At 33.8% G+C, this 16,399-nt stretch overlaps 2 protein-coding genes across 5 annotated transcripts; one reads left to right on the top strand and one right to left on the bottom strand.

Moving 5' to 3' along the window:
- Window positions 1–1,433: 1,433 nt before the first annotated feature.
- On the bottom strand, window positions 1,434–7,339 carry sit (stuck in traffic). Of its 2 annotated transcripts, none has more exons than XM_065299611.1 (5): window positions 7,146–7,339; window positions 3,192–3,285; window positions 2,670–2,860; window positions 2,204–2,584; window positions 1,434–2,125 (listed from the first exon to the last, which is right to left on the bottom strand). In XM_065299611.1, the coding sequence occupies exons 2-5, from the start codon at window positions 3,262–3,264 to the stop codon at window positions 1,862–1,864; spliced, it is 909 nt and encodes a 302-aa protein (XP_065155683.1). In that variant the 5' UTR covers window positions 3,265–3,285; window positions 7,146–7,339; the 3' UTR covers window positions 1,434–1,861. The 2 variants fall into 2 exon arrangements, with proteins under 2 accessions (XP_065155683.1, XP_065155682.1); XM_065299610.1 differs by lacking the exon at window positions 7,146–7,339 and adding an exon at window positions 6,590–6,854.
- On the top strand, window positions 3,770–16,321 carry LOC135789664 (very long chain fatty acid elongase AAEL008004-like). 3 transcript variants are annotated; one of them, XR_010547635.1, is made up of 8 exons: window positions 3,770–4,029; window positions 10,867–10,930; window positions 11,625–11,815; window positions 13,311–13,391; window positions 14,137–14,299; window positions 15,610–15,746; window positions 15,810–16,089; window positions 16,163–16,321. XR_010547635.1 is itself a non-coding variant. In XM_065299607.1 (7 exons), exons 1-7 carry the CDS (start codon window positions 3,955–3,957, stop codon window positions 16,017–16,019), a joined length of 921 nt encoding a protein of 306 aa, XP_065155679.1. In that variant the 5' UTR covers window positions 3,771–3,954; the 3' UTR covers window positions 16,020–16,321. The 3 variants fall into 3 exon arrangements, 1 of the variants encoding a protein (XP_065155679.1); XR_010547634.1 differs by having other exon boundaries at window positions 16,138–16,321; XM_065299607.1 differs by having other exon boundaries at window positions 3,771–4,029; window positions 15,810–16,321.
- Window positions 16,322–16,399: the final 78 nt, after the last annotated feature.

Raw genomic sequence — 16,399 nt, 5'->3', positions numbered from 1 at the left:
TTGAACTTGGTTTCCGATGATTTAACAAACTTTATTTAATTTATTGTCGTAGAAAAATTGAGGTTTGTTAGTTTTGAAATGTGGGAAAAGTTATTTTGTAAAAAAAAGTGTTTGTCTGAATATTTAATCTTTTGAGCTTTCTACGTATGCAACAACATATACACTTAATACAAAATATTACATTTTTACTTTTACCCTAGGCAACTTTCTGTGCGCATCGAACAACAACATTTGAAATCAAAGCATCCAAACACGTTTTCTTCTCATTATAAAAGTAAACATATTCAAGCAAATATAATATTTGCACTGTGCAAACAGTATTATTGATTGTAGCGATTAATTTTAAAGAAATCATGCCGCAAAAACGCAAACACTCGATGCGTTGAACATTTAATCCGCCGACGTCTACTTGGATGACCGCAAGTCGCACAACATTCGATACGTAATCCAACACCTTGCACGTATGGGAAAACAAGCTGCACTAGTTTGCATCGCACTTGCATTCACTTCTTGCTTGTATGTGGACAAACAAAGACACTGCACAAGATAATAGTAATGAGAGCAATAAAAAGAAAAATAGAAAATAAACAACAAAAACCAGCGAAGAAAAGGCTGCGAACTACGCGGCCAGGGATTGGAAAGGACGTGGATGAAACTTTAGATGGGTACACCGTCATGCGGGGCTAAACTTGGGCTCCGTTTCGTCTCTTGGTCGGTCTCATTTCATTTACGAATTGAATATCGCTCGTCATAGTACTTAAAATCACAATTTATTACATAAACACTTATTTTGTCAATATAAGTCCTTTAAAAATAAAAATTAATACAAAAATTAAAGTAAACTGTATAAAAATTACAGTTAGAAACCTTAAACAAAGGAAAGAGTTTTCTTACATAGTAAAGTTTAAGGTATCTGTAACTAAATCTAAGATTTTGTGCTTGTTTAGTGTCCTGTGACTGAAACAGGAATAAAAACAGTGTGCATAGTGTAGAAACGGACAGTTTTAAGTGAAAATTCATCGAATGTTCATCATTTCGAGTTTTATTTTATCGCAAATGTTTAATATCAGACTTTGAGACCTGTTTTCTGATGGTGATAAGATGATTTTGCAATTTCTAGCACCATACGAAATCAGTTCTTGTTTCTGATTTCACAAACTAATAAAATACAATTTAATTAACTTCAAGGTAAGTAATATTAACATTTAATTTTATTATTTCTTGCTTATACAAAATCGTTGTATGGAAAGTGAGTGAAAACCAAAGATAAAGTTCGAACTTAATTTTGGAGGATTCGTGCGTTTGATATATGCAACCAAGTGTACACCTAAATATAATTATTGACTGTGATCGCAAATTAATTGTTTTCCTGACTAAAATTAATCGATTTGTTTATTCTGAACGTAAATTTACGCACGTGTCAGTGAAATTCATTGTTACTAATCATTGTTCCTGTTTATTGACAGTCATTTTATATATAATTACACTCATAAGTCATAACAAACGATGCAAATTGCATAATTATATGAATTTACTTTTTTAGCTAAGATTTAATACACTTGTCAATATTTTCCACGGGTATGAATGTTTTTAGAGTTTAATTTCAATTAGTATTTAATTACATTTACTTTAAGTAATAACTGAGCAAATTAAGTGTATTTCTGTACCGACTGTGTTTACTAACGCTAAACTTATATGTAAACAATTAAACTTATCATTAAATTGCAAAATTCTCGGAATTATAATTATTGGTAACTAGTGATCGTGTAACAATATTCAAACATTTGCTTAAATAATAAATACTCATAGTATCGAATGTGAAGACGCCATTTTAATAGCGTATAACGTGTCTGTGGTATATTTATTGTCTTTTTTTATCCCCTTCGCGTCCGTTACCCATCGCAGCGAATCCATTCTCTTTCGGTTGATCACCATTGGCATATCCGTTCTTTCTTTCTAGAGCTCGTTGTTTATCTTCAGCAGAGTAGGCTTTGTTATAAAAATCATAGAAGAGGTAATAGAAGAAGATGGCGTTCGGCATCGTGAAACATGTCGACCAACGTGGATAGCCGCAGTCGTAGAAGAGAAGTTGCATAGAGTGAATGAACGCAATACAAAACTGCAACTAAATAAACACAAGAAACAATATTTTAGCATCTTAAACAGATGAAAATAGATGGCGTAAGTTGATTAATTTACTTACAAGTTGCAAAGTAGTAATGTACTTCTTCCACCACAGATATTTCTGTAGATGCGGACCTAACGCCGCTAGCAAATAATAAGTGTACATAATAATATGTACAAAAGAGTTGATAAAACCAATAAAAGTTCCGTGTCCTCCAGGGAAATATTTGGTAGCACCCCAACTGATCATGGGCATAACAGTATGATGATACAAATGCAAAAATGTCACCTGTCTGTCCTTCTTACGCAAAACAAAGAACACTGTATCCAATAATTCGGTCAGTTTGGCTAAAAAGTAAACATATACGGCTGTTGCAACTTCAAGGGCTTCTTCAGTCTCCGAAAAGTCAACCGGCTCACACTTCCAACTATATTTTGTGAGCCATGCTTTCGTTAAACCCTTCAAATAAAAAAAAAATTACAAAAATATAAAACTTTCAGATATAAACAAAAACAGGTTCTAAATACTTGGTAATAATACGCACCAAATAAAACAAGTAGCTGCTGACTAACACTTGAAAAAGATTGTAAACTATGAGCGTGTGCTTCAACTCGAAGGGTTTGCGGTTCTTCATGAATCGTGGGCCCCATGAATTAACAAAGAACAAATAAAGAGAAATCAAAGTTAAACCGGGAAGCGGGGAACTGATCAGGAACCAGTGATTTGTTCTCCTGTCTAAAAAAAAAACATAAAAATTGATTGACTGATTGTTCACGCGGTTAATTTAACATCATTTGTAATAATTTTGAGCTTTAATTATAATACTTTGACGCACAAATTTCTATGACGTGCAGAACTATTCATCAACAACATGATTTTGCAATGTACGCAAAGAATTCAACTTGTTAGTCGTAATAGAATTGTAACTTATGAGTACAGCACAAAAAAACATTTTAAACCAGTTTGCAATACTTTCAATGTCAATGTTATTCAATACTCTGCACGTTTCGGCTATTAACTAAACAATATTTTAATCAAGACAGGAATTAAATTTAAATTTACGTACCGGATAGATCAGTGAAGACAAAATTGTAGTAGTCCAAGAGTGACATAGCATTCTTCGTTGCATTGGACGCCATCTTGTCGAGGAAATAACGCACCTAATTAAAATAAACAAAAAAATATATAAATGCGTGCTATAAAATATTTGTACGAAGAAATAAAACGTGCATTTTAGTAGGTAATAATTAGGAAGTAATTAAATGACTGGTCCAAAACTATTCATTAAAGCGCAATCATAAATTTCACTCGAAATAATTAAGTATTTAACGCAGTGAGCTCGAGCATCATACGTCGACAAACATCAAAGTAGCAATAATATAATAGGTGATATTAATTGTCGCAGACGTGCGAATTGTGTATGAGGAAAAACTAGCCGGTGGTTGACTTTGTGTTGACAACAGATGACGGTTTATTGCATTTTGCATATTTTAATTTTTCGATGGAACGCGGTAGGTAATTATTGTCTGGGGCAAAAAATCATCAAGCAACGCTATTGGACGTTGAACGTAGAGTGCTTGCTGTTTAACGTTGCAAATTATGTATGCTTCATCTCCGCACTTTAATTGTGATACCATTTACTCCTTGCTCCTGATAGAATCAAATTTAACTACTGCGCACCGGCAGAATTTGTTTATTATGTTCGGTGATTTTCGATCGGAAGGTTAACACGCCGATAGTTTATTTATTGTATTTTAAAGTGTTCGGATGTTATAGTTTAAATTAGTTAAAAGTGATAAAAGTGATAAATTAGAATAAAAATAAACAAAATGAATAAAACTAACGTTGGGTTGATGCTTGATATTGTCGAGCATGTACGAACAGTTGACAACTTTACTTTAAGCGTAAGTAAAATATTAAAATTATTATAATAAGTATTTCTATAATATATATGTTTCATTATGCCTTGTGGATGTAAATAAGGAAAAAATGCCATAAATCAGTAATTTAAACTTATAATGCAAAACTTTATGTTTTGAGGTTAGTTTATGTGAGAGTTGTCATTTGCAGTAATAAAAATGCATATTTTATGCACTTTTTGTAATATTTGTATAAAAATTTTAAAAATGTAATTATTTCTTCAATTGTTTTCATTTTTACAAAAATATTTTATGGAATTTTGAAAATATGTCAATGTCAAAACAAGAAAATACATTTGAACATCATTATCGGTGCCACGGCGCCTTTATTATCGTTAGTAGCTAATAGTTATTACCTATTGAAACATATTGTGCCATTTAAGAATGTCTAACCGTCTAACGAATAGATTATTCAGTTATGAATTATTGCAGAACGTAGACACAACATAACCAAGCCACAAAACCTTACAAAAGATTGCAATGACTTTCACTTTCCGCAAAAGGGTCTTTTAATGAATAAAGTTGACGTAATTAAATAAGGTTAGAATCGGATTCGCAAGAAATGCGAATTGTGATTGGTAGCGCACCGGAACGTAAAACGCACACTGATTTTGTGTTATAATCAACAAATCGACAAACAATGCAGTAATTCGATTAGATTACCTACGCTGTGATAATTAATTGTACTCATTCATTGAATACTAATTGTGTGTTTGGTTCAAAAAGAAAATTTATTTCGTCTTGAATCAAGAGACTTCCTTTCGTATCCACTGCACTCCAGTGCATCATTAATTTTCTGCTACTTATTCAACTGCTGAAGGTGTTAAGCATGAAGTAGTTTCAAATTAGATACAATATGTTCAAGTATTACCGGAAAAGTATGTATTAATCAAGAACAATGCATGTTTGTAGAAATTTAATTCGAATGTTTGAATGGAAGACATGATGAAGTAGCATCAACTTAAGACTATACTTAAGTGATTCATTGTGATTGACTAAGTGACTACTACTTGATAACTTGTATCTACAATTTTCTTTTTAGCGATTTTCATTTAGTACGCATGCGTGTAGCACTTAGCATAAAAGTTAGACTTAACTGATGACTTAAGTCATGATACATGAGTTAAACCTGTTTCTGCGTGGAAACCTAACTGAACTGAAGCATAAAGGAAGAAAAGAGCGAAATTGAAAATTGGCGAGTAAAAGCAGCGCGCGCGCATTGCGCAATCACGGCGAGAGAACATTTCTTTCACCTTCTAACCCACTTGCTTGCATCATTCAATTGCAAGCGTAAATAAGCCAACCATTTAGTTTTATTGTGTAAAAAAGTAGTGTAATGAAATGTTTTTTGTAATAGTAAAATGAATAATGCAACCTTTGACATTGAACTAACCTCAAAATGTAAAATTTTCATTTCCGCAATAATCCACAAAGCGTTGTTTGAAATTTTTTAGTGTTATGCACGTAAACAAGAGATTAGGTTAGGTGACAGTTGACATTTGTCAGCAGTTTAACTGTTTTAGTACTTATATATCATTATTTCCACATTCGTTGACTAAAAACAAACAAAAATAACACTTTCTTCTTTTATTTTAGTTTTTAATTCAGTCTTTCTATAAATGCTCTCTACATTTCTGGTCTTGTGTTATTGTAGTATTATGAATATTTCCTGCTGCTGTGCTTCTCTTATTCTCTAGATAAGGAGTTCAAAGCCGAAACGTAACATTTATTAATACATGTAATAGAAAAGACATGTACGCATACAAGCAAAGGCTAGTCGCTAGTCGGTAGTAGTAGTTTGGCATCTCATCGGCGTATACGCTGCGAGAAGAAAGAAAAAAACCGATCCGAGTGAAAGTGGAATCATTGCGATTGCGAATTTCCACTTGAACTAACTGCGCCTGACTGGCTTGTCGACTAGCAGCCGCACTTGCACTATGCACACACACAGGTTTTCGTAGTAAAAGCGTAAAAGTGTTTTTTGATTGTATGTATGTGTGTATTGTATCACAACATCATAACGCGCGGCATGCGGCACGCAATTGCGATGAAATTACGCGAGTGTGTTACGATTACGTCCATGCGGCGAAAATACGCAATGATATCACAAACATATCAATATTTTTTCTCTGTCAACACTAACGTAAAATATTTAATTTTAACTAAATTTTAAGAAAACTTAAATTCACTGTCTAGATAGCAAAGTAAATGTTTAATGAAGTACAAATTTCACTGTAGATGGGTTTTTAAATTTTATATTTATGCAACTCTGCATACTTATTTAGAAAATCATATTTTCCTTCGTAATTTCCAACAGAAACTAAACATTTACATACCTACATGACATCCTGTTTACTTATTTTTATGCTTAAAGTTTAAATTATGCAATAATTATTTATTATGTTAAAATAATTCATTTGTGCGACATTTCACGGCATAAATCGATGAGTATTATGAAAGTAATGAAAGTTAATTAATAATTGAATAAATTACATCTCACTTCAGCAATAATTAAATAGTAAATAGTTAAAAAATGATGTCTTACCACTTGTTGTGTTAATCTTGTTAGAAAAAACACAAAATCCCAAAAATAAAAGTCACTTAACTAAACTTTCACTCCAGAGGACTTTTACAACCCTTTAACGAATTTTATTTATGATGTGTGTGAATATTATACCATTTTATTTTATTAATCTAAGTAATAATTAATAAGGTGATAGTGATTTTTCGTTTTCTGGTTTTCGCGATTCGTGTTCGCGCAGCGCGCACGCTCGGTTCGAAGTGACTTGAAAAGCGGTAAGCGTCTTCTGGCTTAGCTAAAACCTCTTAACAGAAAAGCATGCATAGCAAGTAAAGGCATAGGTGGTGAGAGAGGTAAAAGTATCGTACTGCATGTCGCGACATAGCCAGTCCACCAAAATGGGTGATTTCACGTGTATTATGCGATTTTTGCCGCGTTCGACAAATTCTACTTCTACTGCTTAATATTACGGCATACAAGCAACCAAACAACTTGCAAAATGTACAAGAAATTTATTACTAGCTGCACAAGTTATGAATTGACACAATTTCCAACAATCAATCAAAATGTTCCTACTCACCTTTTGAACAAACTTAATTTTTACTTTCCCTGTACTTTTTTGTGATGTATTTACTTTGAATCTCAATATAAGACTAACCACTCGATATGCTTCTTCGTAACATCCGAGTATCTGATATTTTTGATTTTTGTGAACGCGCAAAATTAATTCTGTATTGTTTTAATAACAAACGATTTTGATTTACAGCTAATGATGACTTTTAAGTGGTAAACTTGGCATTGAGTATGCGCAAATGACAAAGCATTATTTTTGATTGTGCGCATTCAATTATCCAGTGATGAGTTTTAAATAAACGCGACCATTGTGCCTTAATTAAGCGCGTGCATATTTTTGAGAATGTTGATAATTTTGAGATCATTAACATTTCTACCTCGTGGAAAATGTGTAATAACAAAAAACACTTAGGTAAATTAACATTTAAAGTTAATAATAGTTTTTTTTTAATAGTTTTGAAGTTCTAACCTCACAATGTTTGAATAATTGCGAATTAAACGTTCTTTTTGGCATGATTACATGCAATTTAATGCACATTTGAGGTTTTGTTAGGTTTATCATGTGCGTTAATGTCAAGATTCTTGCAAAGCGTTGAATTCTGCGTGTATTGCCCAATTGCGCGCGCATACTGCCGCCATTGCCGGTCGCGTGCAGGTGTGTGTTAGCAGGCCACGAGCCTAGATGCACTTCGGCGCTTTTGGGATCGCGTTGTCCTCAATATCAACTGCAAACACACTGCACAACAGCAGCACGCGTTTGCATTTTGTGCATTTACGATCTACCGAGATAAAAGTAAAATCTACAATGGATGCCACATGAAACATACCACAGAATAGTTTTACTCTCATCACCCATTATTCATTTCATTGTATTTCGTATTATGATCAATTTACACGTTAGAAGAAAATTGCATGGAATCGAATTAAAATGGCGGCCGCACGAGGAGCGTGTTTGCACGCCGATGATGAAAGACAGCGTTTTATTTGAGATTTAACGATTTTATATTTAGGAAGGCGCAGGTGAAGACGATTGTGGAATTGTGCAAAACGCAAATGCACTTTACCAACAACAACCTCGCATAGAGCACATGCGTAGATGACACTAATTGGTGACGGAGCGTTCCGTTTTGCAACAATTGCGACAGTTACGGCTTTTACTCGTAAAACTCGTAAAACTTTATTATTACACTGATTTTAAGAGGGTTTGAGAAATGTTCCTCGTTAAAACTTAAAAGTTCAATTTTAATACTCGTCAACGCTAATGTTTCAAGAAATACGAATGAAAATGAAAAGAGAAGATAAAGTTGAAGTGAAACATGCGCATGTTTGTCTTTGGCCAGTTCTTGCACAAATGTTCTTTGCGTAAATGCGTTCTCGACTTTTAAACCTTCGTCGCAACGTGGTATGTTGGTCGGGGGCACGAAAAGTGCAAGTTGACTTTATTCATTCCACTCAACAACATCCACACCACTCGAATTGTTTGCTTTGTTCAGCGCGCATCAACTGAACTAGTCGTGTATATTCGGTGGCATAGTTCAGCATTTAATGCAATACAACTATTGGCTAATCTGAGAACTTGAGTGCATTATAGAGTTTACAATATAAGAGAACATTGAAACACCATAGCAAATCGGCAAATCGTAAAATCAAGCGCAAATTGAATTGAAAGCGAATTGAGGTCATTGCAAACGGGTGTATCACTATGTCCAAGTTGTATGTTTGGTTGCCTATGTCACAGTGCAACTGAAATAAGAATTTCTATAGGAATTCAAGTAGCTTTGAAACTGTGTCAAAATTGTTCACCTATTACGCACACTTTTCTCAATTGCACAATAATCGTAGATTTTTGGCGTACGCATCAATGCGTGACATTGTCAAAATCGCATCGTCATCGCAGCTTTTCATTTCAATGTCGAAATCATCGAGACATGAAAGTGAAACAAATTTTAACATTGACACACGTCTCAAGAGTGCAAGAAGTGCTTAAAATTAAAATTAAGAGTTACATCGATTTGTCACAGATTACTAAATGTTTATTTCACTTTATTTAAAACCCAATCAAAGTAAAATTGTTTTTAACATGACGTAAAAATGATATAATGTTAATTTGGTTATAAAAACAACATGGCTGATACTTAAACCTAACCTAAACTTAATACCAGATGGAATAAAAATGTTTATATACGCGTCCACTAATAAGAAAAACATGTTATTGCAAAATAAGAATAAAATCGGCGAGTACGACTTGTGTTTCAACTCTGCGAGCAAGCCAACCTTCAGGCTCACGCTACCACCACCAATATTCTATACTCTTGGACACTGTTACCACCATACCATCAGCGGTCACCACTGGTAGCCGCCACGATTGAACTCGAATTACAACCGCTTGACTTTACCCTACCTGAGTCGAAATCATGACTTAAGTTGATTCAACTTGGCCGCATGCGGTCACCAATGGAATCAATATGGCGTCTCATGTGCAATATGACAAGTGAATGCTTTGTATGTGTTGTGTGTGAGGCGGTCAACGAAGAAGTCGGTTGCCGATTGACTGGGTGGTGGTTTGGTCGTGCTTAAGCCGGACAAGATAACCTAATGTTTGCGCAGCCACCACGTCTAATCGTAGCGAATGCGGGGCACGGGGACCACGGGGACGTATCGCTACTTCTCTTGGCTACAAAACTTTTGTCAGTTTACAACTTTACTAGTTCACGCCGCCAATTTTATAATTTAGTTATACTTGATTCGTTCACGTGCGACGCGTCCAATCAATTCATCGCAAACTTTACTAAAGTAAAATGTTTATTTATTGATTTGGAAAAACATTACAACGATTAAAAACTAATTAAAGTGATGATTTATTTATAACAATTAAATTTAATTATACGCTTTAAAATTAACAATGGAACTCGTCAACGCGCTTGATTACTATTGTGAAAAGTTTTTATCAATCAAAATGGATGTTATATTCAATGATTTGAATGTTACCGTGAACAATACAACTGTAAGTAGTATTTACTATCAATTATTTAACGATTTTAATTATAGGAAATGTTGTTTTGCGTTGATTTTTAAATTTTAAAGTTTCAATTCCTGAAGAAATCAGTAATATATATTATTTTGTAACAAATCAACAAGCGCAACGCATATAAATAAAAGAAACTAATTTTAATCACACAATAAAAGAAAAACAGAAATCAAAAATCATTCGAATAGAAACAATATATTAAGTTAATTAACTCACATAACAATTATAGGTATAAAGGTAATAATGTAATTTAAATGACAATGAGATGTTTGAGGTTAAGATTTGAGGTTATATATGATTGTTAAACTGTTAGCACCAAAATATTTGCGGTTATAAATTCGTATTTAAGTATTTACGCTCGTTGACCATTAGATTCATTACGCCTTGCGTTGGTTGTTTGCGAAAATATGTGCAGCTATGCAGCTATGCGCCTTGCAAAATCTCGATAAATAAATTTCGAAATGACGAAAGAGATGGATGCATTTCGCCGCTTTTAAGAAATTACAAAATGCTAAATGCGTGTGCAATATTAATTATTGCGCATTTCGTATATTTTACTTTACATTTAATCATCAATCAAACAACGCATTCTATTCTAATAGTCATAATACTATATATTTAAAACTAGTGCGCATGCGCATACGCATTCATACATTTCAATTCCGGTTAATTATATTAATGGTGGATTATTTTGTTCTAGGAAGTAGCAGACTTGGTCAAAATGGCGATGGACACTTACGGCATCATTTTAAATCGAATCAGCGGTAGGAAAATTTATTAATTTATCCAACAAAACACAAAAAAGCAGACAACAGACAACTATTAACAATCATCATCATTCAAGCGTCGCGTTATTACCGTCGTTACAGATTTACTACAAGACTCATTTAGAGGTCAACCCAAAATTTAACCAACAAAAAAATGTGATCACGTCATACATAACAAAAAAAGAATTATTCAGTATTTTACTACCTAGTCAACTATTTGTAGATTGAGACAATTAATATAAAAACTAATAAAAAAAGATAAATAATAGAGATTGGTGTTTCTGCGATGTACGAATTGTAATAATTTGATAAACCAGTATCCGTAACCTGGGTTTTTGCATTTTTTACACTCGGTTGTATTTTGTTGGTGAGGTCATGTTTAGTGTTTAGTGTTTTATCAAGCTGTCACTGCAATAAACTGCAATGCATTGCAATAATCACTCTTGTAAGACCGCACACTTCACTTTCATTTCGCATAATTGCAAGGCACTCGTCACCGCAGCGCCATTTTTTTTTTCGTAAACTGAAACACTAATATTCAATATTCGTATTGTTGTTAGCACGCTTGTTTATTTAGTATCGCCACTTTTTGTTTTAATAAGCTCCAATAACTTCCATTTTGTTTTTGTGTTATCTTGTTATTTGTTACTGCTATTGTTTTCATGCGGTTATATAATTTGTTGTTTTTTAGATCCACGAACGTCAGAATGGCCGTTCATGATGAGTCCGCTGCCCACCATCTTGATGGTGCTTGCTTATCTCTACGTCATAATATTTTTGGGACCTCGATTGATGGAAAACCGCAAACCATTCAAATTGAGAGAAGTGCTTATCCTCTACAATGGTGGTCAAGTGATGCTTAGCCTTTACATGTTGTACGAGGTTAGTCAAATTAAGTATATGCAACCAAATCTACATACATCAATATACATTATATACTTGTGTTGTTTCTTGGTCAATATCAATGCTGGTGACTTTGAAACGTTAATTAATGCATAAGTTACATTACATAAATGTGTACTCTATGATCTACTGCACTACTAGCATTGAGTCATTCAAAATGGTGCATGAATTCATGTAACAAGTTACGTTGCACGGTTTGATTAGTATTTGCATAACGCAAAACGTAAAACATAAAACAAAATGGTTGGATGTGTTTGCAGCCGTGAATATTGCAATAGAATATCGAATCGCCGGCGGGCTTTAAAGCGAGTACCGTTTCTTCCGCACATTCATTCACTCGTCGAGTTGGCGGCGCGTTTAGCTGACTGCGCACGCGATTACGTCTCAGTAAGCCAAGTGCAAGTTTGCAAATGGCGGCCATGAACGGCACCTGCTCTTTCCTTTTTCCTTCTTGTAAGCTGTCTAGACGTCTGAATGTGCATAACGTAATTGCTTTTACAATCTCATTTCTCATTTCTCGATGTTGCTTTATTTGGCGTGCCGTTGTTAACCGGGACTTTCTCTTCAAGGACGTTCATTGCCACTTGCTACAAGTGTGGTGATTAAGTTATTATTAATGTTATGGAAAATACATTGTGATTTATGGTATAATGCTACTCTAATGACGTAATATTATTTCTTAAGTCAACTGAATGAAATAAATTGTTTATTTAATTGTTTTTATCTGAGAAATCAAGCGTTACACTATTATAAAATTCTAACGTGTGTTTGAAAAATGTTCATTATCGTTGATTGGTGTTGATTACATCTCGATAACATTGAATCAATTTGTTGAAAACGTGTCAGCAAGCGATTAGCACTCAGATTAATCATTTCGCGTTTCAATTCCGTTTTCTGTCACGTTAAGGCCACTTATTAGCCATAAACGATTGTCTCACGCATTTTTGTCCTACTGCACATGCGTACAACTCATCTGAATGACCTTTCTTTGTATAATCACAAAACTATGTAAAACAGTTTATGTTATTTATGTTATGACTCAGTAAAACAATAATAATATACTTATTTAAACATAAAATAAGATGTGAGATAATGTTAAATAAGATGTGTGAGATGGCGATTCAATTGCGAATTGTAAATTGCAAATTGCAATCGCAAACTTCAATAGCGCACCGTTCTTGCGCGCCGCTTCGTGTCAACCTTTGTTTGGGTCGTTTGCCTTTCCATTTCCATTCGCGCTCTATTTACGCGCCAGCGGGTCGATTCGATGGTAAATCATTTAATTTTAATTTGCGCATTAAAATCGAAAAACATTCAAATTGTGTGTTAAGCATTCGGTGGTAAAATGCTACCTATATGTAACCATGAGTAACTTTTGAGGTTAGTTTTATGTGACTACCCATTTAGTTAGGTTTACACATCAGTAACATGGATTTCATAGCTAATATTTAATTATTTGTGTTTTTACTTTTAGCATTTGATGAGTGGATGGTTCTTCGACTACAGTTATGTTTGTCAACCTGTTGACTACTCAAATGGCGACAAAGCAATCAGAGTGAGTAAAAACTTCATATTTTAAAAATTTGTTGAAAACTTTATCCTACAGGACGGAAAATGAAATTTTTCGAATAAATAATTTACTTATTAACTTATTGGACCAAAAAATAACCAATACCTACTAGACCTGAAATGATGTCAATAAGGTTATTTTTTTATTAATATGTCTCTTTTGTCGCAACTACCATCAGTAATAACCTACATAACCTCCAAAACATAAACTTGCTTTTACATTTTCCGCCCCTGACACCACAATATATTATTATATATTGTGTTGTTTATAAATGTCTTGCAAATTCAAATAATTGCCGATTGCACATTTGCAACTTGCAATTTGATAGACGACGGTCGCGAGACAAATACGCGAGAAAATGCGCTTGCCCAATCTCTCAACCGACTCCAACCAAATGAATAAACACTAACCTAAAAAGATTAGTGGCATTAGTGATTCGGAGCAAATATGGCGCACTTGTTTTTGCCCGCATAGCCAATCCACAATCTGCAATTCGCAACTTTTCTTGCCGTTTGAGTTGGACACTTTACTTATTTCGAGCTGAGCTCGTAGGTCGAGCAAGTTGACTTTGTCGCGGCGCTCGGTGCAATTTGCGATTTGCAATAGATCACCGGTCGCTATTAGAGTCTATTACAATGCAAACAGAAGGTCGTCAAACATTTTTATTCCATAAAAAATGACACTACAATTAAATGAAATTAAATATTGTTTTTTGTTGGATTTATTTTAGATGGCAAATCTTTGTTGGATTTATTACATCTCCAAGTTAACAGAATTTGCTGACACGATATTCTTTGTGATGCGTAAAAAAGACAGTCAAATATCATTCCTGCATCTTTATCATCACAGTCTAACACCGTTGGAGACGTGGATTCTGGTTAAATTTGTAGCCGGTATGTACTTATCTTTAAAAATATTTTATTATCAATTCGCCTATCTGAACAGATCAATCAAAATTTATTTTTGCGTTTTTAAAGTGCCAAAAATTAAAATTATACATTGTGTTTTAAAATCCTGTTCTCCACATTGAAAACTAACGTAATTTTGATTAAATTCATTGATAACCTAATAAATGATTACTAATCTCGAGACCGACAGTTTTTACGCAAAATCCTCACTTTCCGTGATTTTTTTCATTGATAACTAAACTAACAAACGAATAAACGCAAATAATAGTTAATTACTAAGTAAATCCAGTTAATTATAGGTTTTATAACAGGATTATATCGTGATTTGATTTAAATCATGATTCAAATCAAAATGAAGTTGCGTTATTGCTATTTGATTCGCACTTTTATTTACATATGATGTGAAACTGATGTGTTGTGTGGCAAGAAATTAATTATATTAGCTCTTTGTTGCCTCGCGTTGCAGTGCTAAATTATAAACGGTATAAAAAAGATAACACAAGGTTATAAACGCATAGAGATCTAAAGATTTGCGCATTCGCTTGTTATGTTCATCCTTTCATGAGTTACTAGATTTAATATTTTATTACAGAGCCAGACTAATCATTAATTTATTATTTTGCAATGAGTTGTGTTCACTTTAGAATAATAAACGTGAAAAAGGTGCGTACAAATTTTATTGTTATACAGTGTGAAATAATATCTATTAGTGAGATTGTTAGTTGACATGTTTCTGTGTAGATGTCGCTAGCAACCGGGCCTGCGTTACTGAAAACATGTCTGACGAATATAGCAAAAACGCATGAACGCACGAAATTGTGCAAACTTTGATCATAAGTGCACAGACAAACACAAATGCATGTGTATACGTTTAGAGATTTCGTTTATATTGAATAGAATGCAGACTGCATTGAACTAATGCACTCGACATCCAGGCAAAAAGTGGCAAACACATTCACTGGAAAATGCTAATCGGCATTGGAATTGTCGCATTAGCGCAGCGCAGGCTTCTTGCACATTAGTTTAATCTTAGCTAAGAAGCAGTGCGGGCTGCGCAACCTTAGCAAAGAATTATTGCGAATCCGAAAACGAAATGTGAATGCAAGCGAATCGCAAACTTTACGCTACGTGTTTAGAAAGTCTCTGGCTGTGAATGCAATATGGTAGAGTAATCATTTTCTTTTGAGCGTGATATGTTGCAATATGCACGAAAGAAACATGGAAACAATATTGGTTGCATACATTCATAACATGTCAATTAAATTAATTATTTTTCTTTATTTTTTATTCAAAAGGTGGGCATGGAACGTTCTCGAATTTGATCAACAACATGGTGCACGTTATCATGTATTTTTACTACATGGTGGCGGCGATGGGACCGCGTTATCAGAAATATCTCTGGTGGAAAAAACACTTGACGACTATTCAACTAGTAAGCAAATAAACAAGTAATTATCCCGCAAAATAACAAATAACAACTTGATTTAAATTTTAGGCACAATTCTTTTTGGTTTTTATTCACTCTGCTCAACTGTTGTTTGTTGACTGCGGTTATCCACGTTTCCTTGGCGCTCTGCTGCTCCTCCACTCGACGATTTTCTTCGCTCTCTTCTCACACTTTTATTACAAGACTTACAAGGCCAACAATGCAAAACTTGCCCAAATATCAAATAACAATACAACCACAAAAGTTAAACAACAATGATCAAAACAACAGCACCAAGGCCAAACATACAGTCTGTTCACGTTGTACAAGTTGCATATACTCACTTCAGGTATTTATTTTTACTGTTGCGTCAACAATTTCATCATCACAGTTTTAGGTTAGGTATAGTTGTGTATTTCTAGGTTATACCTACGACATAGTGCAATAATCAACGCAATGCTCAATATTCATCAAGATTTATGTTATATTATGATATTCTTAGTTAACACGTACTTAATCATTAAATTTGTAAAAGTTTGAATCCAAATAATAAACATTTTTTAATATTTGAAAATACCAAATCAGATGTTTATGATTTAGGTTTAAATTTCATTGATAAGCCATAAATAACTTCCAGTAAATTACCTTGGAGATTAGTC

This window comes from Atheta coriaria, unplaced genomic scaffold, assembly GCF_025399875.1.
Source record: "Atheta coriaria isolate IRGN ID8LTWV9N9 unplaced genomic scaffold, Caltech_Dcor_3.1 hic_scaffold_3_pilon, whole genome shotgun sequence".
Lineage (NCBI taxonomy): Eukaryota > Metazoa > Arthropoda > Insecta > Coleoptera > Staphylinidae > Dalotia > Dalotia coriaria.
This window is presented reverse-complemented; position numbering and strand designations above follow the sequence as displayed.